The 26,648-nt window shown below is 43.3% G+C and overlaps 1 protein-coding gene and 1 long non-coding RNA gene across 2 annotated transcripts; one reads left to right on the top strand and one right to left on the bottom strand.

The window, feature by feature from the left end:
* Positions 1 to 7,418: 7,418 nt before the first annotated feature.
* LOC142159407 (uncharacterized) lies at positions 7,419 to 19,187 on the bottom strand. Its single transcript, XM_075214281.1, has 7 exons — positions 18,944 to 19,187; positions 14,249 to 14,349; positions 12,391 to 12,459; positions 12,149 to 12,262; positions 10,186 to 10,818; positions 9,899 to 9,964; positions 7,419 to 8,621 (listed from the first exon to the last, which is right to left on the bottom strand). Exons 2-7 carry the CDS (start codon positions 14,334 to 14,336, stop codon positions 7,858 to 7,860), a joined length of 1,734 nt encoding a protein of 577 aa, XP_075070382.1. The 5' UTR covers positions 14,337 to 14,349; positions 18,944 to 19,187; the 3' UTR covers positions 7,419 to 7,857.
* Positions 18,750 to 19,669, top strand: LOC142159426 (uncharacterized). The gene is made up of 2 exons (XR_012692956.1): positions 18,750 to 18,880; positions 19,255 to 19,669. It is a non-coding gene; the product is annotated as an uncharacterized LOC142159426 (long non-coding RNA).
* The last annotated feature ends 6,979 nt before the right edge of the window (positions 19,670 to 26,648 follow it).

Here is a 26,648-nt window from a genome sequence, read left to right as displayed (position 1 = left end):
CCAGGTGTGATCTATAGTACAGTGTGTGACTCCTGCACCAGGTGTGATCTATAGTACAGTGTGTGACTCCTGCACCAGGTGTGATCTATAGCACAGCATGTGACTCCTGCACCAGGTGTGATCTATAGTACAGTGTGTGACTCCTGCACCAGGTGTGATCTATAGTACAGTGTGTGACTCCTGCACCAGGTGTGATCTATAGTACAGTCTGTGACTCCTGCACCAGGTGTGATCTATAGTACAGTCTGTGACTCCTGCACCAGGTGTGATCTATAGTACAGTCTGTGACTCCTGCAACAGGTGTGATCTATAGTACAGTGTGTGACTCCTGCACCAGGTGTGATCTATAGTACAGTGTGACTCCTGCACCAGGTGTGATCTATAGTACAGTGTGTGACTCATGCACCAGGTGTGATCTATAGTACAGTGTGTGACTCATGCACCAGGTGTGATCTATAGTACAGTGTGTGACTCCTGCACCAGGTGTGATCTATAGTACAGTGTGTGACTCGTGCACCAGGTGTGATCTATAGTACAGTGTGTGGCTCGTGCACCAGGTGTGATCTATAGTACAGTCTGTGACTCGTGCACCAGGTGTGATCTATAGTACAGTGTGTGACTCCTGCACCAGGTGTGATCTATAGTACAGTGTGTGACTCCTGCACCAGGTGTGATCTATAGTACAGTCTGTGACTCGTGCACCAGGTGTGATCTATAGTACAGTCTGTGACTCGTGCACCAGGTGTGATCTATAGTACAGTCTGTGACTCGTGCACCAGGTGTGATCTATAGTACAGCATGTGACTCCTGCACCAGGTGTGATCTATAGTACAGCATGTGACTCCTGCACCAGGTGTGATCTATAGTACAGCATGTGACTCCTGCACCAGGTGTGATCTATAGTACAGTCTGTGACTCCTGCACCAGGTGTGATCTATAGTACAGTCTGTGACTCCTGCACCAGGTGTGATCTATAGTACAGTCTGTGACTCCTGCACCAGGTGTGATCTATAGCACAGCATGTGACTCGTGCACCAGGTGTGATCTATAGTACAGTGTGTGACTCCTGCACCAGGTGTGATCTATAGTACAGTGTGTGGCTCGTGCACCAGGTGTTTTACATTGACACTGCATGGATATAACATGTTATTCTGTTGCTGACACAGGACACTACATGGATGTAACATGTTATTGTGTTATGGACACAGGACACTACATGGATGTAACATGTTATTGTGTTATGGACACAGGACACTACATGGATATAACATGTTATTGTGTTATGGACACAGGACACTACATGGATGTAACATGATGTAAGATGCACATTTTCTGTGTGACACATTACATGGATGAAATAGGATTTGCATTCCTTGGATGTAGATCTAGTGACCCCTTTATTGTATGTACATTGATGTGTGAGCGTGCCCTGATGTGTAGAGGGGCACATCTTATGCCATCTGTGTATCAGGGCTGAACAATGTCTAACATTCATGCTGTTACCATGTAATAAAGCGTGAGCTCTTCTGTCTCTCCCCGGTGGTCAGATCAGGGGTACCCTCTCACAGTAGCAGAGTGTCTGTATTATCTGTATCCTGTGTATATCACTGACACATGTATGGGTAGACCTCTGTATACTGTGTGTATGGCGTTATTAGCACATTACCGGGGGTAGTGGGGGTTGTCTTTTGTTTCAGCAACGCTTTCCCTATAATACAAACCAAAACATAGAGGGCTCTGACCAGGGGAGCTTACAATCTAGGGCTAGGAAGAGAGTAGGCGGAACGCACTGTGATTACAGTATACTAATGTGACACTCTATAGGTATCTGTATCACCGTAGTGATCTTATATTTCATACATCGCCAATTACACCAGAGCACTGGATATCCCAGAGGAGACTGACCGCTGTGTGAGGCTCTCGCACCCACGGTCATCTTAAGTCCATAATACAGAAAAACATGAAGTTGACGTTTTATTTTTGTTACATTGATGACAGAACACAGCCTTATATGTAACCCATAGAATATAAACATTTTAGTTGTTGATTGGGTCCCTGGGAAGAAAATCCTTATATAATCCTAATATATATATATATATATATATATTAGTATTCAGTTTATCCATTTATCCTAACGTCAGACACAGCAAATAGACATCTCCCACAGTGCAAATAACAATCACTTCCACTCGCTCCGTTCTGCAGTTCTGACAATCAGGTATTGACACAATATAAATATTCTGTACATTTCTCTCTAATATAGGAAGAACTTGTTTTATGTCTTTATTGGCAAAGGCAAGGAGCACTTTGTCCTCATCTGGTCCACCTGTCTCCCATATGTACTCAATAATTAGACTCCTCCCTTGTAGCACATGATTTATACAAAGTGACTTCCTTATTGGCTGTTGTGTTAGTCAGCGACCGATCACCGCATACACGGAACTGAGTTATAAAGTTTCAGCCCCAATTGTGAGCCAGACAAGCATTGGGCGCTGTGGATTATTACCCCTTATAATCACAGCGAGCGCCTAATACTTCATGAGAAGAAACGATACAGTACTAAGGTTTATCTGAGGTAGTGCCACTGTAAGAATATAGCTCAACATCCAAAGGCTAAATATGAAGTGGAACTAAACCAAAAATCAAAGCGCACTCCTTCTAATCATACCGTACCTTCTGATGCTGTCCGGTACTGAATATTGTCCATATTTAGTTTTCATTGATCCTCCCCTAAAATGTCAAATTCAGTTTTAAATCTGTCCCAGTCACTGACCGGACTGAAACCTCAGGGATGAAGCTCTTCTTTTGGGTGTGTACAGAGCACGCGTGACCTCAGTGTGGACACACTGACCACGTGTAAGTACCCCTGACATACGTCACAAGACAGAAGTACTGGTATGGGAAAGACATTGTGTTGGATGGTTATTTAGAATGTAAGTTTCTAAAGACAAACATCCTAACGCGTTTCTCAGTATCATCTTCTGAATCCTGTTGTTACTTAATTGCAATGAATCTAAACAATTCGGGTTTTTATTTTAAGCAACTGTCTTGACTGTATTGTCTTGTTTGAATAATGAGACCGTATGTGAGGTAATATGTCTCACACTGGTTTATACATAAAGAGAAGGAAAGTATCACAACTTCTGCTGACAGGTTCTTCGCCAAGCGAAATGCAGTCCTACCGAGGACACCAGCAATGCGTACAGCACGCCCTTACCGGCATACGGGGTGTGGATTTAATACAATATATGCAGTTACAGCATTACTCCTTACTGATTGATCACATAGGACCTGATTCATTAAGGAACGTAAGTCCATTTACGTGACGCATTTTGTTTATTCTCACCCTCGACATGCGTAAAACCAAAACATACCTCAAAAAACAAATTCATAATTGCATGTAATTGACGCTTCCGAATGCTGACAATTTGAAGGGTGGAACGGGGAGGGGACTGACTACGTAAGGATGTATAGTAAGGGCGTATGCCTGTAGTCAGCGTACAGTAAGTGCGTATGCACGTAGTCAGTGTACAGTAAGGGTGTATGTACGTAGTCAGTGTACAGTAAGGACGTATGTACGTAGTCAGTGTGCAGTAAGGGCGTATGTACGTAGTCAGTGTGCAGTAAGGGCGTATGCACGTAGTCAGTGTACAGTAAGGACGTATGTACGTAGTCAGTGTACAGTAAGGACGTATGTACGTAGTCAGTGTGCAGTAAGGACGTATGTACGTAGTCAGTGTGCAGTAAGGGCGTATGTACGTAGTCAGTGTGCAGTAAGGACGTATGTACGTAGTCAGTGTACAGTAAGGACGTATGTACGTAGTCAGTGTACAGTAAGGGCGTATGCACGTAGTCAGTGTACAGTAAGGACGTATGTACGTAGTCAGTGTACAGTAAGGACATATGTACGTAGTCAGTGTACAGTAAGGACATATGTACGTAGTCAGTGTACAGTAAGGGTGTATGCACGTAGTCAGTGTACAGTAAGGACGTATGTACGTAGTCAGTGTACAGTAAGGACGTATGTACGTAGTCAGTGTACAGTAAGGACGTATGTACGTAGTCAGTGTACAGTAAGGGCGTATGTACGTAGTCAGTGTGCAGTAAGGGCGTATGCACGTAGTCAGTGTACAGTAAGGGCGTATGTACGTAGTCAGTGTACAGTAAGGGCGTATGTACGTAGTCAGTGTACAGTAAGGGCGTATGTACGTAGTCAGTGTACAGTAAGGGTGTATGTACGTAGTCAGTGTACAGTAAGGGCGTATGTACGTAGTCAGTGTACAGTAAGGGTGTATGTACGTAGTCAGTGTACAGTAAGGGCGTATGCATGTAGTCAGTGTACAGTAAGGATGTATGTACGTAGTCAGTGTACAGTAAGGGCGTATGCATGTAGTCAGTGTACAGTAAGGATGTATGTACGTAGTCAGTGTACAGTAAGGATGTATGCACGTAGTCAGTGTATAGTAAGGGCGTATGCACGTAGTCAGTGTACAGTAAGGACGTACGCACGTAGTCAGTGTACAGTAAGGGCGTATGTACGTAGTCAGTGTACAGTAAGGACGTACGCACGTAGTCAGTGTACAGTAAGGGCGTATGTACGTAGTCAGTGTATAGTAAGGGCGTATGCACGTAGTCAGTGTACAGTAAGGATGTATGTACGTAGTCAGTGTACAGTAAGGGCGTATGCATGTAGTCAGTGTACAGTAAGGATGTATGTACGTAGTCAGTGTACAGTAAGGATGTATGTACGTAGTCAGTGTACAGTAAGGGCGTATGCATGTAGTCAGTGTACAGTAAGGATGTATGTACGTAGTCAGTGTACAGTAAGGATGTATGTACGTAGTCAGTGTACAGTAAGGGCGTATGCACGTAGTCAGTGTACAGTAAGGATGTATGCACGTAGTCAGTGTACAGTAAGGATGTATGCACGTAGTCAGTGTACAGTAAGGGTGTATGCACGTAGTCAGTGTACAGTAAGGGCGTATGCACGTAGTCAGTGTACAGTCAGGGCGTATGCACGTAGTCAGTGTACAGTAAGGGCGTATGCACGTAGTCAGTGTACAGTAAGGGCGTATGCACGTAGTCAGTGTACAGTAAGGCCGTATGCACGTAGTCAGTGTACAGTAAGGGCGTATGCACGTAGTCAGTGTACAGTAAGGGTGTATGTACGTAGTCAATGTACAGTAAGGGCGTATGCACGTAGTCAGTGTACAGTAAGGGCGTATGCACGTAGTCTGTGTACAGTAAGGGTGTATGCACGTAGTCAGTGTACAGTAAGGATGTATGCACGTAGTCGGTGTACAGTAAGGATGTATGTACGTAGTCAGTGTACAGTAAGGGTGTATGTACGTAGTCAGTGTACAGTCAGGGCGTATGCACGTAGTCAGTGTACAGTAAGGACGTATGTACGTAGTCAGTGTACAGTAAGGATGTATGTACGTAGTCAGTGTACAGTCAGGGCGTATGCACGTAGTCAGTGTACAGTAAGGGCGTATGCACGTAGTCAGTGTACAGTAAGGGCGTATGCACGTAGTCTGTGTACAGTAAGGGTGTATGCACGTAGTCAGTGTACAGTAAGGATGTATGCACGTAGTCGGTGTACAGTAAGGATGTATGTACGTAGTCAGTGTACAGTAAGGGTGTATGTACGTAGTCAGTGTACAGTCAGGGCGTATGCACGTAGTCGGTGTACAGTAAGGACGTATGTACGTAGTCAGTGTACAGTAAGGATGTATGTACGTAGTCAGTGTACAGTCAGGGCGTATGCACGTAGTCAGTGTACAGTAAGGGCGTATGCACGTAGTCTGTGTACAGTAAGGGTGTATGCACGTAGTCAGTGTACAGTCAGGGCGTATGCACGTAGTCGGTGTACAGTAAGGACGTATGTACGTAGTCAGTGTACAGTAAGGGCGTATGCACGTAGTCTGTGTACAGTAAGGGTGTATGCACGTAGCCAGTGTACAGTAAGGACGTATGCACGTAGTCAGTGTACAGTAAGGACGTATGCACGTAGTCAGTGTACAGTAAGGATGTATGTACGTAGTCAGTGTACAGTAAGGATGTATGTACGTAGTCAGTGTACAGTAAGGGCGTATGCACGTAGTCTGTGTACAGTAAGGGTGTATGCACGTAGCCAGTGTACAGTAAGGACGTATGCACGTAGTCAGTGTACAGTAAGGACGTATGTACGTAGTCAGTGTACAGTAAGGACGTATGCACGTAGTCAGTGTACAGTAAGGACGTATGCACGTAGTCAGTGTACAGTAAGGATGTATGTACGTAGTCAGTGTACAGTAAGGATGTATGCACGTAGTCAGTGTACAGTAAGGATGTATGTACGTAGTCAGTGTACAGTAAGGGTGTATGCACGTAGTCAGTGTACAGTAAGGACGTATGTACGTAGTCAGTGTACAGTAAGGACGTATGTACGTAGTCAGTGTACAGTAAGGACGTATGCACGTAGTCAGTGTACAGTAAGGATGTATGCACGTAGTCAGTGTACAGTAAGGACGTATGCACGTAGTCAGTGTACAGTAAGGACGTATGCACGTAGTCAGTGTACAGTAAGGACGTATGCACGTAGTCAGTGTACAGTAAGGATGTATGTACGTAGTCAGTGTACAGTAAGGATGTATGCACGTAGTCAGGGTACAGTAAGGATGTATGTACGTAGTCAGTGTACAGTAAGGGCGTATGCACGTAGTCAGTGTACAGTAAGGATGTATGCACGTAGTCAGTGTACAGTAAGGATGTATGCACGTAGTCAGTGTACAGTAAGGATGTATGCACGTAGTCAGTGTACAGTAAGGACGTATGTACGTAGTCAGTGTACAGTAAGGATGTATGCACGTAGTCAGTGTGCAGTAAGGACGTATGTACGTAGTCAGTGTACAGTAAGGACGTATGTACGTAGTCAGTGTACAGTAAGGACGTATGTACGTAGTCAGTGTACAGTAAGGACGTATGTACGTAGTCAGTGTACAGTAAGGATGTATGCACGTAGTCAGTGTACAGTAAGGGCGTATGTACGTAGTCAGGGTACAGTAAGGATGTATGCACATAGTCAGTGTACAGTAAGGGCGTATGCACGTAGTCAGGGTACAGTAAGGATGTATGCACGTAGTCAGTGTACAGTAAGGGTGTATGCACGTAGTCAGTGTACGGTCAGGACGTGCCAAGCTGGAGCGCAGCAGCAGCATCAGATCAAAGCTTTGGGCATCTCTCATGTACGTGTTTTTCTGTCCTATCACCTGCACCAGATACAGGTCGGGTGTTAATGCCGAGTGATAGTGATGACGTCTGTGTGTGCAGCTAGATGCTACAACGTGTCTGACTCATGATTGAAAAAAATGCATGTTATGTACAGTAAACATTAATAACATTCTGATAAATGTATTTCATGGAGGGGGGAAACAATGTTTTCCTTAATTACTATATTATTAACAGGTGACAAATACTTAAAATAAAATAAAGCGCACACTAGGTTCATTTTGCGTTCCTTGATGAATCAGGCCCAAAATGTCCACTGACATGTACAGCAGTGTATGTGGCATGAATGTGACACGTATGTGCCAGTCAGAGGGAGGAGTTCTGGTCCGTACTGCCCACAATTTCAGTGAATAAGACAAGGACTCGGCTACATCGGGACCATGTGACACCTTGAGAACAAGGTAACGACCTTATTACATTCACATAACAGAACTACAGTTACATTACATAAATTATGTTACTTTGAGAAAACCTTTTGTTCACAGATGCCAATAAAATTATTAATTACCAAATAATCATAAATAAAGTAATATTTTACAGATGGCCTAAGAGGCCTTCCTGTCGCACATCCAGTGTTTTCCTGACCGTTTAATATTTTTTTAGCAGCTTGGATGAGAAAGCGGAGACTGGCTTCCTGGCATGGCGGCTGCTGGTGTAGACCTCAGAGGCGGTGGAGGAGGCGGACGCAGGTTCTGCGGAGCCTGCTGGGGACAAGGCGGTAAATTCAGACATGGCTGTTGGTAGCAGTGGGTTTGGAGTGGTTTGCCTGGCCGGGTGTTTGGGTGACGGAACGGGAGATGACGCTGCTGAAACCATCGGACTTATGGCCGGAGGTTGTTGTAGGGTTTTCATGGCTTGTACCATAGCACCGTAAAACTGTTTGGTGTCACTGAGATAGTTCTGAAACATGAGATTAAAATGTGCCTGATTCATGTGTATCTGCCGCACGTGGGCGTTTAATTCCCGAACCTCCGTGGCAAGTCCCTCCAAGTGTTGCACGATGTTGGCATTGCCATCCACCACATTTTTACGTAACTTGTGCAATTCAATATTGTGAGCCCGTTTCAGGTGTCGAAGACTCTTGTTATAATCTTCCTGCACCCGCAGATAACTTTGGTCAGCGCCCAGTGGCTCCTGTGCGCTTGTAAACTGACTGATGTCGGGTGGGACGGGTGTTTTGTGGGGTGGGTGAGGTTCAGCTGCAGCTGGTCTCTCACTATAAACAGGACCTGCTGGAGTACATGGTGCTTCTTCCTCGGACCACTCACTCACAAGCTGGATGTCGAGTGGAGACGTCGCCTCTTCGCCGTCTGAGACAGGCTCGCTCGCCGGTGGCTGGATGATCTGAGTGACTGGAAGAAAGATTCTATTAGCTAAAAGATATTAGGATTAAATCAACGTTCATTTCACGGAATACAGATATTAATTAGAAAAATCACAGAGGAAGAGTCGCAGGAAGTAACCGCTGTGCTCTCGCCGCTATGATAGAAACACTTTGTACAATGTAACCTCTTGTCTCCCCGCTTCCTTGTGTGTTTTCTATCCTCCCGTCTCCCTGTTATCCTAGTGGCAAGGAATGTCCATGGGGGAGGGGAGAGGTACAGAAAGCACCAAATATCTGATAGCATCCAAAGATGTGTCATGCACAGCCCCTGAGTCGCTCACACCGAGCGGTTACACAAAACTACGTCTGATACGTTCTCTGGGGCACATTTATCATTATTCACATAAAGTGAAAAGTAGTTTTCAATCCTTATCGCAATGATAAGGATTGAACTACTTCTCACATTTATGTACAGCCCTGCACAGAAACAGCAGTTCCGAAAAACTGCTGTTTCAGTGATAAAAAAAAACATACTTACCCCCCTCTTCGGAAGCGCTGTCTTCAGGTCTTCTCACTCTTCAAGTGCGCATATCCAGTTCCAAGAACTGGACATGCGCACACAGATCCCTGAGCTGTGAGTGACAGGGAGGGATCATGTGATCCCTCCACACATGCGCTGTCCAGCTCTGCTCTCCGGAGCAGAGCTGGACATAACGAGGAAGAAAAGAACATGTTACAGCTCTGATGATGTACGCCAGCTTCAGCTGTACATTTACATTACAAGTTTCCGAAAAATTTGTTTTTTCGGAACTTGTTAAATGCCGGCCCCGAGCAGTCATCATACTGTTGTATGGTGACTGTTAGAAAAAAACGAACTGCAGCGAAAATTAATGGTTTTGGAGATTGAACAGTCGAACGGAGCTGTCATAAATATCAATTGCAGACTTCCTTCACCTAATTACACGGTAAGTGCACGATAGTGCAATACCGTCATTTGTTAAATGTGCCCCTCTGTGCGCGGTATAATTACCCATGTAGGGGTTACAGTCTCGATAAGAGAACTCGTTTCAATTAAAATTGGCATTTACCAGATTACTTGAAGCAGAAAATTAAAAAGTAATTAAGCCAAAGCCATTTTAAGAGGTGGCGTAAAGATCAGCCAGATGATGTCAGCATAAAATGAAAAGTGGCTAATGTTGATACTATCCAGATATGAAAACATATTTGCCACCCGGAGCAGTGATGCAGAGCAGTTCGGACTACGTGGGTTTAGCATTCGCTCTATAATGACATCGACGTTCTTACCTGAGGTGTCAATGGTGGTCATCCAGGAGGAGGACAGGCGCACGGTGGTCTCTGCGGGACTGCAGTCTGGAAGAAATAAAGTATTTTCATAATGTAATATTAGTACATAGGTGACGTGAAGTCTCCAAAATCTGTAACAGCCCTGACGGTAATTAGCGGACGGTACAGCTGATGAGGCTTTAACGTCTTTACAGACGCGTTTTACATGTAATACATTATGTTATAATGAAGCATCAGGTATTTATATCATTATATATTCATGCATATAGCACATGTTGTTCTCTTACCACCGAGGTCCAGGGTAGAGGGCTCACAGGTATCCAACACGTACTGCATCCCACTCACTGCCACGGAACAGATCTTCTCCCTGAGGTTTTCTTCCCAGTTATTAAACCTAATCTGCTCCTGAAGGTCTCCCCGGCCCATGGCCTGGTGCTCCAGAGCCGCCATCTTCTGTTTCACCGCCCGCCTGCAGTCACCGTATCGCTTCTTGCACACTTCGATGGTCCTAAAAGTTGTCCCTACACTATTGACCTTATTTACCACCTCCTGCCAGAGGCGTCGTTTCTGTGAGGCGCTGCCCTTGAGCGAGGAGTGACCGCACAGTTCCTTATAGTAGCTGAGTACCCCCGATACCAGAGCCTCGTTCTCCTCCTCACTGAAACGCTGACCTCTCTGCCTCTCCTCCTCCACGTAGGTCAGATCCACTTTCTTCAGCTTACGCTCAAATTGCTGCCGATCCTTATAGAGAAACTGGTGCCAACCGCCTCTCCTTCTCCGCCCTGCCCGATGGTGCCCGCTGCCCCTCTCAAACTCTCTGGATAACCCGCTGTAGCCGGATTTGTGTGTCTGACCCAACTTTCCATGTACAGACTCCCCATAAAAATGTTTCCTAGCACGTCCTCCTCGTCCTCTGTATACTGTTATATACAGAGCAGATCAGTAATGTTATATGTAAGGGAACAAAAGACAAAGAAACATTCATTATCAGTAATTATTGTGATGATACAAATATAGTTACTACTACAAATATCCTCAGTCCCCAATAACTGATATCCCTCTCACCCCTAAAATAACCTACCCCCTTATTCCCACGATAACTTGCACCTCCCCTCAGTCCCAAATTAACCTACATTACTCATTCCCACAATAAGACCCCCCTCACTCCCACCATAACATACACCCCTCTCTCCCCAATAACTCACATCTGCCCTCACTCCCTCAATAACAATGTATTGTATAGTGAACACTAGAATGCTCTCTGTATTGTATAGGGATCACTAGAATGAACTACGTGTTGCATAGGGATCACTAGAATGTTCTATGTATTATATATGAATCACTAGAATGCTTTCTGTATTGTGTAGGGATCGCTAGAATGTTCGCTATAGTAAAAATAGATCACTAGAATGTTCTCTGCATTATATATGGATCACTAGAAAGTTCTATGTATTGTATATGAATCACTAGAATGCTCTCTGTATTGAATATGGATCACTAGAATGCTCTATGCATTGTATAGGTATCACTAGAATGCTAGCTCTATTGTATAGGGATCAGAAGAATGTTCTTTGTATTGTATAGGGATCAGAAGAATGTTCTCTATTGAATAGAGATCACTAGAATGCTCTCTACTGTAGAGAGATCACTAGAATGCTCTCTGTATTGTAGAGGGATCACTAGAATGCTCGCTGTATTGTAGAGAGATCACTAGAATGCTTGCTGTATTGTATAGGTATCACTAAAATGCTGGCTGTATTGTATAGGGATCACTATAATGCTCTCTGTATGGAATAGAGATCACTAGAATGCTCTCTGTATTGTAGAGGGATCACTAGAATGCTGGCTGTATTGTAGAGGGATCACTAGAATGCTCTCTGTATTGTAGAGGGATCACTAGAATGCTCTCTGTATTGTAGAGGGATCACTAGAATGCTCGCTCTTTTGTAGAGGGATCACTAGAATGCTCGCTGTATTGTATATATGGGCAGGTTTGTTTGGGACTGAGGAGTTGGAGAATGATCCCGGCTTAAGGTCACTACATTTTTAACCCCCAGCACACACACCTCCTAAATGCAGCCAAAACTATTATTTGAAGTATTTCTCATGATAAATTGTATGAGGATTCCACTGCAGAGCATCTCTGAAAGGCTCATGAAATGAATGTTCAATTTTCTAAACATTACATGCGCTACATGAAATACATATTTCCCATTAGTCCCTGGCTCATTGTAGGACCAGGACACTCACCGCGGGCATGAAATAATTCAATGTCATTCTTTTTCTGGTCTTCATGATCCTCTGTAACCCACGCTTCCTTTTCTGACTTAATCTCTTGGGCCTCCTTTACCTGGTCTTCCTCACCTGCCAGAAATAAAAGGTTTATTCCAAAATTTCTACCAAACTTCCGCAGGTCAGTAATTCCCTCACAGTCTGTGTTACAGGTTAGTAATTCCCTCACAGTCTGTGTTACAGGTTAGTAATTCACTCACCATCTGTGTTTGTTGAAGGGTCTTCCTCTATCTTTATCTCAATTCTCTCTAACACAACCTCAGGAAATCCTGTAACATAAGAAGAAGGGGTCATATAATGATAGTGTTTTGGCTTCTTCATGTCTAAGGAGGGTGTAACATATAGAGTGGGCTTCTGCCAGCTTGATGCCATCCCACTCCACGTTGTAGTGTTGGATGCACACGAAGGACAGAGAGTAGAAGGTGGCACCGCTGACGATCTCTCTGGAGGTCAGCAGGGTCTCTAGGATTAGTCTGTGAGATGAGAGTACCTCTGTCCCCTGCACTGAGGAGCTGAGAGAAGGTGGTGGGCAGACAGGGGAAGCTATTGTGCACTGCAGTGCAGCTAAACCAGCTGGGAATATAGTGTCTCAGGTATAGACGTATGTCCATGTGGCTGGGATTCCTGTGCTTCTGTTTGTGCACAACCTGCGAGGAAAGACTTTATATTCTAGTGTTGCAGACTTTAAATTAAAGTACTTTACAATGTAGAGTTCCCTCCTTCACAGGAGAGTGGTATGATCCATGTAAGATAACCATCTACAATTACTGATCACCATCAGATACCATGCCTTCCATGCTTCTTGAGAGACTTGCTACACTCACCTCACACTCTTTCCTCACACCACATTTGGACCCTACTCACTCAGGCTTTAGTTCCCAGCATTCCACAGAGACTGCACTGATTAAGGTTGTCAATGATTTGATCAGTGCTAAATCTAAAGGCCGTTACTCAAATCAAGAAAGTGAGAGGTACCCAGGACCTTTCCACAGATTTTTATGTATCGTCTTTCTTATGACAGAAGCTTTTTACTGTTTTTATTAATAAAGAGGTTTTATGCAAAATGTTTCCGTTTATCTCTCTTTAAATATATGGTATTTTGTTTGAGACTTCTGAGTCCAAGAGATTGCTCAGGTCCTCAGCAGCTGGTCCTATATCTATGAGGCGATCATCGTTTGGGACATTAAAGGCTGATTTCTGACATATGATGCAGTCACAGAGGGGCTTCTTGCTGCTGTTCTGTTTAGTAACACTAAAAGAGCCTCTCCAGGATTTTGGACTATTGGCTGCACCGCACTCTAAGGACCTGATTCATTAAGGACAGTAAGGCAAAAATATGAGTAAATTTTCTCCTGGAGAAACCATGTTACAATACAAGGGGTGCAAATTAGATTTTTATTTTGCACATAAGATAAATACTGGCTGCTTTTTCATGTAACACACAAATACTTGATAGCTTTATTTGTACACTGAAATGTAAAGTTGATCTAGGACATGTCCTACCCCAACTATACATCTGTCCCCACATTTTACATTTACCTCCCCCTCCAATAAAATGTGGTTTTGCCCAGGTGCAAAGTTACTCTATTTTTTGCTGTACTTTCCTTAATGAATCAGGCCCTAAATTCCTACATTGGTTGCCTGTATTTTACCGAATTCAATATAATATACTTCATAATATTTCCTAACTCGACCCCTCTGACCTGTGCGTTATCTGCGTCTTAATATCCAGTCTTGTTCTAATACTCTGTTCCTTCCCTACATGTTAATAAATAAATAATAAATAAAAATGAACAAACTGGTTTTATTGAACCAGAAACCTATCTTGTTCTTCATTTAAACAACAACTATTGGTTATAAATTACCAATCTCTGGGGTTTATACTGTCTAGGTACTGGTATTCGGACCAAGAAAGTGGAGGTCTATTATTGTTGGGTTTTGTTTTGTCAGAGGACAATGATGCGTAATGTAGAACAGCCGCTTCTGACATAGGTGGAGAATTTGTGCCTCATCACAACCTCCACAGACAGTAATTGGCGTAGTGTCTGCTCTACTCACGTAATAAGTTGGGGTCCATATTGATGAAGGACTGGGCATCTCTGATGGTGCTAAGATAAGGGTGCTCCTGAGATAACATCTCCTGCATGCTGGAGGTCCCGCTGAAAGAGATAATAACTGTATCACTTATCTCAGTATCATATATGTTCTATTAACCAGCAGAAATATGCAAGAAAAGTGAAAAAGGGACCAAAAATTAATAATAAATATGGAACAGATTATGGTACTGAAGAAACATATAAAACAATATTTATTCTGGCAACAGAAAATATAAAACTTATTAAAATACAGATGTAAATATATGGCAATATCTTTTCTAGAAGTGCAAAATAATTCACAGCATGTTCAGAGCATCAATAGTTATAATTAGCTCATATGTATCGTAAATGGTACCACATAAATATAATCCATACACCTATTAGAATGACAGTAACTCCCCTCATTACAACATATATGATTGGTTTGAAGGTATATCCAGTCCACCTACAAATATACAGCCTCATCATAACCACATTCCTGAGGCTTTCAAATAGTTTATACCAAGTGAGTAAATTTCAAATTAAATGAATTATTATTTAAATCACACACCCAATCCCAAATAATAAAAAGATCATCTATGAAATGGCCATAGAGGACCAGGTCCCCCCCGAACAGTCCCTCCCCCATACGAGGCTGTCTTTGATTTCTTCCATGTAGTGGTTAGAGTAGCTAGGGGCGAACCTGGTCCCCATGGCCATCCTCAACACCTGTAAGTAAAAAGTGTATTAGAATAAAAAATAATTATGAGTAAGAATAAAATTAATGGTATCTAGAATAGAGATATCTTTATCTTTTTCCAACACTTTCTTGATAGCCACCAAACTCATAGAATGGGGTATATGTGTATAGGGGGCTGGGACATCAAGAGGCAAAATTCCATATCTAGGACGCCAAACAATATCCTCAAGCTTGTGCCTCTGTACCTCTAGCTTAGGTAGAGCATCTACCCACAGAGTAGAATGTTATTGTTGTAAATTTTGTACTGGTCATAAATTCTCAAATATACTGCTATCTACCATTCCTATCGGAAAGCTGCGGACACTGCTAAACTAACATATTTCCAACCTGTCAAATCCAGTTATTCTTCTAACTCCAAATGCCTCTTTAATAAATCTCTTCTCAAAACCTCCTAAAAAAATAATTTTGTCCCAAACCCTCTTGCAGAATACTATTAAATCTCTCAACTCTCAGACCCTCTCGAGAGACTCCCCTCACCCTCTTAGACCCTCCTTGGTAAGGTGATTATTTCCAACACTCCACAGAGACTGCACTGACGAAGGTGGTCAATGATTTGACCACAGCTAAATCTATCAGCTAGGACACTACCCACTTATAATTCTCCTGGACCTCTCTGCTGCATGTGACACCGTTGACCACTCTCTCCTCATACAGACGCTACTTTCCATAGGTCATCAGGGCACTGTCCTATCCTGGTTCTCATCCTACTTATAAAATGGCTCTTTCAGTTTGTTTCTGTGGATTCACCTCCTCTCCACTTCTACGTTCAGTTGGAGACCACAAGGCTCAGTCCTCTGCTCTTCCCTATCTATATTCATTTATCTTGGAAAACCATTAAGCTATTTTAAATTTCAGTTTAATCTCTATGCGGATCATACCCACATTTATCTATCCATTTGGATCTCTCTCCATCTGTGTTGGCCGCATTATTGGATATTTTCAAGCTGACTACTTGTTATCTCACCATCAGGTGACCACACGTCAATAAACCCTAACCCACAAGCTGGATCCTTGACTCAGAACTGTCCTATGTTCCCCACATCCAGTCTGTATCCAAATCCTGTTACATAAGAGACATTTCCAGAACACACAGGTATCTCACACAAGACACTGCTAAAACTTTGTTCCAAGTACTCATAATCTCCCGCACTTGAATGCAGGGAATAGACTAATTTTCCTTGCAAAACTTTCTTCTATTGCTGCTCTGCTCTGTCAGTCCCTACATTGGTTGCCTGTAGTTTATTGAATCAAATATAAAATACTTCTACTAACAAACCCCCTGTTCTGCCCAATATCCACCCTCTGGCTCTCATTCTCGGTTCCCAGACTTCTCTCAGGCTGCACCCACTGGGTGAACTTCCTGCCCTCGTACAACAAGACTTTCCCCAACCTCCAAACCTTCCAGTGTTCCCTGAAAATTCATCTCTTCAGGCAGATTACCAAACTCCAGAATCACCCTCTTACCCTCCCCTGGGTTATTCTACTTGATTACCCCCCTATCCTGAGCTATTATTTCTGATTACCGCCCCTCCATACAGTTCACTCAAACTTACATTTACTCTCCTTCCATATTCAAAAATTCTCTGACCCCGGACTGGATCACATAGACCCATTGTCAACTTTTTCCCATTGTTATCTGACTGAACCAATATGTTCTATGTGACATTTAACCTCATGTATCAAACTCCTGTTGTCCCATAGATTGTAAGCAGCGCCCTCTTACCACTTTGTCTGTCTGTTAATATCCTGTCTCAGTTTATTATTTTGTTTGTTTTGCTATAAAAATAAATGTTAATAATAACAATGCATCTCCTTGTAACAGAGGCCCGGTGCACAGATACACAATCATCATCATCATCATTTATTTATATAGCGCCACTAATTCCGCAGCGCTGTACAGAGAACTCACTCACATCAGTCCCTGCCCCATTGGGGCTTACAGTCTAAATTCCCCTAACACACACACACACACACACACACACACACACACACACACACACACACACACACACACACACACACACACACACACACACACACACACACACACACACACACACACACACACACACACACACACACACACACACACACACACACACACACACACACACACACACACACACACACACACACACACACACACACACACGTTAATTTTGATATCAGCCAATTAACCTACCAGTATGTTTTTGTAGTGTGGGGGGAAACCGGAGCACCCGGAGGAAACCCACGCAGACACGGGGAGAACATACAAATGATAATTTGGAGCAGTAGCGCTATATAAACACTTCTGATTGGCTGTTTGTGCGTTGACATCTCCAGCTGACAGTACGTAATTTATTAGTGTCGTAGTTATATTATATAAGGGGTAAACATTGGAGGTACATGCGTTTGTGTTTAATTACATTTCATATTCAAAATGTGACTGTAGTATTTGTCAATAACACTGTGCAGACACTACGTGACGTCTCATTATATTATTATATTGTACATACATGTAACGCCTGGGGCTACTGTTCATCTCCCTGCGTATGTTCTGAATGAACGTGGGTCCACCTCTTAATGAGCCACATAGGGCCCGATGCAGAGTTGGTTGTAAATTTGGGAGTAAATTACTCTTAATAAAGGAGTATGTAAAATAGTGTATCTCCTCTCATATACAGATCCGTGCACATCTCAGAATGCATCCGCCTCAGCATCTGTAGCAGATATATCCCACTGAACAGGTGTATATTGTGTTTCTGAATGACAAATATGACTTTACTGCACCCGGCTAAAATTAGATCCCCCCCTCCCTCCACAAGTCTGCTTTCTGGGCATGCGCAGAGCGATCTCACGCAGGATGCGCTACGTAAACTGGCGTCCGTCCCACTCTGCTCCTGCACCATCGTGGGTTTATTGGTAAATTAAGATGTTTTTAATCACACATAGGTTCTAACCTCGTATTTATTCATCAGTCAAGGCTAGATCGTTCTGTTATTGTTCATCAATAATACACTTTAATTTCAATATAAATATTGTTATTATAAGTACAAACACTTGTATGCCCAAAGTATATATATATATATATACTGCAGTACACCTATGTTGTACTATAACCTCACACTAATCTCCAATATCTTCTCTATATATATAAAAGAAGACGTTTGTTTGTTTTGTTGGTGAATATCTTACACATCTCTCACGGTAAACTTGCCAATTCTTTCATAGTTATTTAGTAACCTTTTAGACCACATAGCAACAAATACTTTGGTTGTAAACACTTGTTTGACTGCTGGAAGGAAACCTTTGTACAACACAACATAACGACAACACAACATAATGACAACACAACATAACGACAACACAACATAACGACAACACAACATAACGACAACATAACAACAACGCGACAGAGCAACAAATCTCGTGACAATTGCATTTTTTAAGTGAAAGTATAACTTTAAAATAAATCATAGTCGCAGTAAAATGTCATTTTACTGAAATAAAATGTTGTTTTATTCCTCTCATCAGAGCTTTTACATATTTTCTAAAATAGCATTTTTGGTCTATTTACCAAATAATTTGCTAATATCTAACACTGCTGCACAGTACAAATCGGAGCCACGTAACCCCCGGCTTATACAGTATAATACAGTAATAACTAGGATAAAGATTATAGAGTCATTGTTGGCATATTCCGCTTGTGTTTCTTGTACTTATACTATAGGGGCCACTGGAGACCCGGGGTAACCGCCCGTCACAGCCTGGAAGAGGCTGCAGAGGGGTTTACATGAAGCTGCCCATCTAATCTATCAGCAATCTCCTGACACACCCACCGCAGTCCCAGGCAGGAGGCGCTGCAGGCCGGGGGTAAGGTGCACGGCTCAAACACACAGAGGAAAGGGTTAATGGTGGGGCAATTCAATCTCTTACCCAATAGCAGGGAGGGGAGAGGTGAATGCAGAGAATATATCATGTGAGGAGAAGAAGATACAGATCCTGGGGTGCTCAGTAAAGGGGCTCCGCAGCTGGTCTCAGGGGGCCTTCCGGGGCCCCTGTGGCCCCGCTACCAGTAGATGGGCTCAGCAGCTCTGTATACAGGAACGTAAACAGTCCCCCTCTCTCTCCTCCTCTCTTCCTGCTGGCTGCAGCTGACACAGAGGAAGCACTGAGGCTGGGGGAGGGGGATCAGTGTGTGGGGAGGGTCACTGACACAGAGAGCAAAATCTCTTCATGTCTTGCAGCACTTCACAAGCCTGAGAATACAAAGTAACCGTTGGAGGCACTGAAGGAATAACATGCGCGACAAACTTACATTGTGCCAGAAGAGGTAACAAATAGTTCCGGTGACAATGACGGAAAATCACAATCACCTGTCAGATTCCTGGTTCTCAGGTGACTTTCTGGACTTGGCGAATGTGAGATTATAACATGTGAAAATAATACATTACGGGCTCTGATAATGCTGCAACTAGAAGAGAGACGACATCGATATATATATATAATGTTTCTTTACCTCTTGCTTAATGTGTCCAGTTAATATGCACCGTCTAGAACTTTATAGTCCCTCTGTTATGCAGGAGGCAGAAGGTGGCTACATTGTTATTATTATTATTATTATTATTATTATTAATATTATTATAAACATTTATGAATGAAGCACCAGCATACTGTGTTTTTGGATAGAAACATACTGGGCCTGACTCATTAAGGCACACAATTTGAACTAATGTGCGTGTTTAAAGAAAAACAACAGACGTACATCGGGCATACACACGTCTGTATTCAACAAGGAGCGGATGTGAAGTTACGTCTGGTGATGAATACGGGCCTAGGTCCGCTCTGCTCTAACACACAATACACTGCAGGGTACGTCCAATACATATGTGGAATATAAAGTCACGAAAGATTGCACAGGGAAAACAAACTATTCAATTAATGCCACATTAAGCTTTAATGACAAAACATGAAACTATTTTATGTTTTATTTAACCATGAAAAAACATTTTAAGGATGTAATTAATGTCTATTGTACATAAAACACATTTTACAGTTATTCCTGATTACAAACACATGTTCTAGCAGTATACACAGCCGTCCTCACTATCACTCAGCACTTACACCTGACCTGTAGCTGGAGCTAAAAATCACCTACCTGAGAGATGCCCGGAGCTGGAACCGGCATTGCTGCTGCGCTCGAGCTTGGCCCTAACTGTACACTGACTACGAGCGAACACCCAGTCCCCTCCCCTTTCCCTCCCTGCTGCAATCTTAGGCTGTTAGTGTCTTTTGCGCTCTAAGATGAATTGAAAGTTGGTGCGTTCACTGGAGCATCGTCTGGTTCTGGGCATGTGCAGAGCAATTATGCGCTTTAAGCAAAAAACTGCCAGTTACGCTCCTTAATGAATCAGATCCACAAGTTTACAATCTATAGGACAATAGGAGTTCGATACATGAGGCTCCAGCGCTTCGTGGGGATATGTGAGAGGTTGTATGATTAAAAAAAGAAAATAAATGTGAGTTTTCAATGTAGAGGGTGGTAATAACCTAGGATAGCCCAGGGAGGGTAAGATGGTGGTTTGGGTGTTTGATAATTTTATTATTATTATTACCATTTATTTATATAGCGCCACTAATTCCGCAGCGCTGTACAGAGAACTCATTCACATCAGTCCCTGCCCCATTGGAGCTTACAGTCTAAATACACACACACACACACACTTACACACACACACTTACCCTACCAGTATGTTGTTTTTTTGGAGTGTGGGAGGAAACCACGCAAACACGGGGAGAACATACAAACTCCTCACAGATAAGGCCATGGTCGGGAATCGAACTCATGACCCCAGTGTTGTAAGGCAGAAGTGCTAACCACTGAGCCACCGTGCTGCCCAGATAAGAATTTTTTGCTGCAGAGATGAATTTTCAGGGAATGCTGGAAATTTTGAGGATGCGGAAAGTCTTGTTATATGAGGGTGGGAGCAGTCCAAGAAATGTCCTATAACCAGGTAATGAGTGTTGATGAGAGACGCAGATCTTGGACAGAGTAGAGGAATCGATTTGGGGGCTGTTTTTAGATAAGGGTAGAGATGTTTATTGTTGCTGTTTTGTTAATAGATTTGTATGTTAGTAGCAGTGTTTTATATTTGATTCAATAAAGTACAGTCTAATGGCTTTGTAAGTATCTCCTCCTCTTCACCTTCAAGCTTCTCAAGTGGCTTTTCTACAACCGCCTCAGCACCTTCCTCTCCTCCCATCCCCTCCTTGATCCACTTCTCCCTCCATCCACTCTGTTGATACTACTCTTACCAAGGTCACTATCTTCTTGCTACAAAATCTAAGGGTCATTTCTCCTTTCTCATCCTCCTGGAAACTTCCACTGCCTTCCACTCTGTTGACCACCCTCTGCTCATACAAATCTTTCACACCGTTGGCCTGCATGACACTGCCCTCTCCTTGATGTCCTCCTAACTTTTATACCGCTCCATCTCTGTCTCTCCCCTGACTCCACCTCCCCCATCTACCGTTACCTGCATCACCCAAAGCTCCATTCTCACCCTCACTTCACCTTGTACACTTCCTCCCTTGGTTAATGTCACCAGCTCTTTTGCCCTCCAATACCATCTTTACTCCGATGACACCCAAATTTAACTCTCCTTTCTTGTCCTCTCTCATGTCTCCAGTTGTCTATCTGCTATCTCCTCTTGGATGTTCCAGTGCCTTCTTAAAATGATTATGTCTAAAACCAAACTTATCGTCTTCTTGCCCTCCAGTGTCCCCTCATCTGCCCTCCACTCTCTGTCCGTTGACAACATTATTCTTTTCTCTGTCCCACAAGTCTGCTTACTAGGTGTAACTCCTCTCTCCTCCACTCACCACATTCACTTCCTCTCCCAATCCTGCCGCTTCCACCGTAGTAACTGTAACACCCCCTTTCTCACTGTGCCTGGCAGCGCAGAATATCCTCTCACCTTGAATATCTATTAGCGCAGTGTCTCCACCTTGGTCAAATTTAGTAGGCTCTTCGTTGGGTAATGTCCTTTATCAGTGACACCAGAGGGAGACCAAGGAACCCCCAGCCCCCTACCTCAATACCGCAGGCACACAATAAAAGCAATGGCAATACTACATGGTGGGTTGTTTTTTTTTTTAATTAAATTTTTATTGTGTTTTTGTAAACACAGACAGGTTATAGATGCACAATCAACAACTTTTCATGGTAGGCTGTTGATACAGAAAGAATGACATCCTGGCTCCAGTCCAAAAATGTACTCAAAGACCTGTAAAAGAGATATGCCATACCATACACAAATCTACTAGTAACATTATTACGAACAACATACAGACAAAGACAAAGGGAAAGAAGGGAAGGGGAAATCACATTTGGGGGAGGGGATGTAGCAAAAAATCCTCACTTAAAACTTCAATTTAGTTTAAAGCTCTGTTAGCCTAGTAGGTTGTGAATCTGCCTGGTACAACACAAATCCAGATGGGCCACCTAATCAAGCCAATCTTCGGGTGCAAAAGTGGGAACAAAACCACTCAATCAGTCAAATTTGAGATCGGGGACTCAGGAGAGTCTAAAAGGTTTAGCCATGGGCCCCAGATAGCATAATACATTTCAAACGAGTCTGTGGTTGACAGGTGCATCTCATCCATGACCCTATAGTGTTCCAATCTATTAGACCAGTCCCGAATACTCGGAGGCCTGGTGGATCTCCATTTCACTGGGATTACTGCCTTTGCTGCTGAGATAATAAATTTCAAGAGAGATTTTTTAAAAAGTGATAGAGGTTTATCAACTTTATTTAACAGCCAGAACACCGGAGTGTTGGGCATGTCTTTACCTAGCAGCTTCCGCGTAATGCTCACCACCCGGGACCAAAACGTTTGCAACATGGGGCAGTCCCACCAGATATGCAGAAGAGAACCAACACCCCGGTTGCATCTCCAACAAGTGTCAGGCACCCCACGGAAGGCCCTCGCCAGATGAGCAGGACATCTGTACCTACATGGTGGGTTTTGAAAGCCACTCCGGCACATTGTTTAGAGCAGACCTTCAAAACTGGGTTTTGTGTTAAGTTTGACTTTGAGTTACTCTGACCAGCAGATTAGCATAAAATAAGTTTTACTATAAACACATCACAATTTAAACTTCCGTGCAGTATACGTATAATCTTTCTCTCCTCTCTAAGGCATACTTACCTACTTTCTTCAGCTCCCTTCCGGGAGCCAGCCAGTGGAGGGGGGCGTGAAGGGGCGGGGTGGCCGAAATCGCGTCATTTCGGCCCCGCCCCCTGTGACGTCATGACGCAAATTGCGTCATTTGACAGCGGGGGCGGGGCCAAACGCCGCGATTCACCGGGAATCGCGGCGTTTGGGATCTAATTCTGCCCACTTCACTAGGAAGTGGGGCACTTCCTAGTGAAGTGGGCAGAATTCGGGAGATTGCCACACTCGCCCGGGAGTCCGGGAGACTCTCACAAAATGCGGGAGTCTCCCGGACATTCCGGGAGAGTTGGCAAGTATGCTCTAAGGAGTAGTTATCTTATATATTAGCTTAATACTTTGATTACAACAGCATCAATACACAGGTTTCGTTAATCTAAACTTCTCCAATTTACCTTTCAGCATCAGATATATGGATAAACATTTCAACATATGAACATTACATTATGCAAAATTAAACAATGGAAAGTTCTCCACTTAATTAGAGTCCGACCAGCTTCCTGTTAGTTCAACTGTAAATCCAGCAATAGAGTTCAGTTTACACAATATGACATCACTTGAATTGGCCGTTGTAATATCAGACACTTTATCAATGCTCCCCTCACTCACTTCAGCAATATCTAACCGAAATACTTTTGTCTTAACTATGGTTCATTATTTCCTTCTCTGTGGTGCAGTTTTCCTCAAATAAACTCTTTATGGCTCTTTCTGATACTATAATGTTATTAGATTAATAATCACTGACTGGCATCTGATACATCCCTTAGGTACGTCTCTTATCTGTGTTGTATGATATGTTGTGTAAGAGGAGCCCACCAGAACCTTGGCTAAGTTTGTGACCACCAGCATCAGGTCTAACCTGGAGACCCCTTGTGTAAGAGCTACCTGAGGGGCCACAAGCAGGACCAGGAGTCCCTGGAAACTTTGTCTTCCTGCAACATATTATCTGTTTCTGACAGATCCTCAGAAATATTTGTCCAGGAATCCAGATCACGATCAGAGGAATCAACATAAAAGTGTGGATAACAATCTCCATCTTCAGACCAGTTCTCACGGTCACCTTCGTCTGCATTGGATCTCCAGGACTGATCTCCATATTCAGGCAGACATGAGTCAGAAGAAGTGGACTTGAGTTTAGGAACAGAGGGCCTGATTCATTAAGGAAAGCAAAAAATTGAGAAAGTTTTCTTACTCAAGTTTTCTGGACCAAACCATATAACAATACAAGGGGTGCAAATTAGTTTATTACTTTGCACGTAAGATAAATACTGGCTGTTTTTTCATGTAACACACAAATACTTGATAGCTTTTTTCTACACTGAAATTTAAAGTTGATCTAGGACATGTCCTACCCCAACTATAAATCTGCCATCACATTTTACATTTCCCCCCCCCCCCTCCAATGTAACATGGTTTTGCTTTACTTACTTACTTACTTTTGCTTAACTTTCCTTAATGAATCAGCCCCAGACCGAGTATTAGGTGCCGGTTCAGACACGTTTGTAGGGGCTGAAGGTGCAGAGAAATACATGTATGTGATAAGACTGCAGGTATGTACACATCCCAGGGACATCTCTAACATATTCCTTACAATCTTTTATTATTGGGACAAAGCAGAGGAATTGGGAAGGTATTATTAATGTATAATTAATGTCATACTTACCAACTTTCTGTTGGTGAAATCCGGGAGCCTGCAGAGGAGGTGGGCGTAACGGGGGGCGGGGCTCCAAGTGGCGTCATTTTGGACCTGCCCCCATGACGTGATGACGCAAAATGCGTCATTTGACAGCGGGGGGCGGGGCCAAACGCCGCGATTCACCGGGAATCGCGGCGTTTGGGACTTAATTCTGCCCACTTCACTAGGAAGTGGGCAGAATTATCCAGATGCGGGGGATTGCCACACTCGCCCGGGAGCCCGGGAGACTCTCGCAAAATGCGGGAGTCTCCCGGATATTTCGGGAGAGTTGGCAAGTCTGATTAATGTACAAATACAATAAATACACAATAAATTTATACTTAAAAATCATGATAATTAACCACACTCAACCCCACCGGTTACTTATGGGATCTACTGATTAGTGTGACCTCCAGGGCTATTATCAAATTACCATAAATATACATAGTCAAATCCCTTTATCATGTGGCAGTCAGTGTAACGGTACTGACCAGTGCCGTAACTAGACATTTTGGTGCCCTGGGCGAGACAGGGCACCGGCGCCCCCCATCTAAGTGGGAGTGGCATTTGACAAGTGGGTGTGGCCAACCTAATGTGTGGGCGTGGCTAACACTTTACTGAGAGAGAGAGACTATCGTTACTGGGCGGCACAGTGGTTAGCATTGCAGAATAACAGCAATTGTACTGTAAATTTGGCCAATGTTTGCTGCTTAAGGGACAAACTTTTTCAAGATCTGGAATTGTCTCTGTAAATTAGGGATAGTACTTTGTACCTAGGTAAGTTAGTGCAGCAAATTTTAAAGGATAGTCAACTTTTGGGGAAGTCACAACATTCACCTCTCTTTAACTAGTGCTTTTGGCATCAAATCAAATGTTAGCTTTAGTTTAGTAAGTTAGACATTCAGGCAGCCTAAAACCTCTCCATGTGGTACTAGCCGAGCAAAGAACTAACATGTACACAATGAGCAGATTGACTTTTATGTGATTATGGGGGAAATCAAGCTCATGACTATATCAGGGCATATTGCAGTTATTGCTGCTATATTAACCAACCAACCTAAGAAGCTACGGGACCTGCTCCACAGCAGTTGTGATGTTTTACGGCTTATCTGGGCTCTATATATTTTGGTCAAATCAAAAGTGAATCTATAAACTGAGACCAATTGCCATTTTGTTACAATTAACTATGCCATCAAAAAGATACTGAAATAATCCTGTAGGTGTCATATAAAAAATTTGCCAATCGTCAGTAATTTAATTCTACTATAATGTATTTAAAGGGATTAATTAAATAATTTAAAGCGGGTCATTATGTCTCAGCCAATGAGGCTCCTGTATCTCTGGACCTCAGTGAAGTATAACTACCTCTGGGGTAGGAGAGATACAAAGGAGGGCTAAATACAACTGTGATACATATTATATTCTCCAGAGGGGGGGGGGGGGGGACATCACACAGGGGGGGTGCTACGTGTTTATCTCGGCACAAGTCGTTATATTAACAGATGTTACTGACAATCGATTCCTCAATACCTGGAATAGCTTGGCGCTTCTGCCCTCAGTGGAACAAGCAGGAAGTAACGCATTTGAATGCCGAACTTCCTGCTTTCGGTGCGTTCCACTGCGAGCAGAAGCGCCAAGCTATTCCAGGTATTGAGGAATCGATTGTTGCTTGGGTATCGGGCGGCTGCGCCCACTTGGGCTTGCGCCCACGCCCGCACCGCCGTCGTTACG

Source organism: Mixophyes fleayi, chromosome 5 (genome assembly GCF_038048845.1).
Source record: "Mixophyes fleayi isolate aMixFle1 chromosome 5, aMixFle1.hap1, whole genome shotgun sequence".
NCBI classification, from domain to species: Eukaryota; Metazoa; Chordata; class Amphibia; order Anura; family Limnodynastidae; genus Mixophyes; species Mixophyes fleayi.
This window is presented reverse-complemented; position numbering and strand designations above follow the sequence as displayed.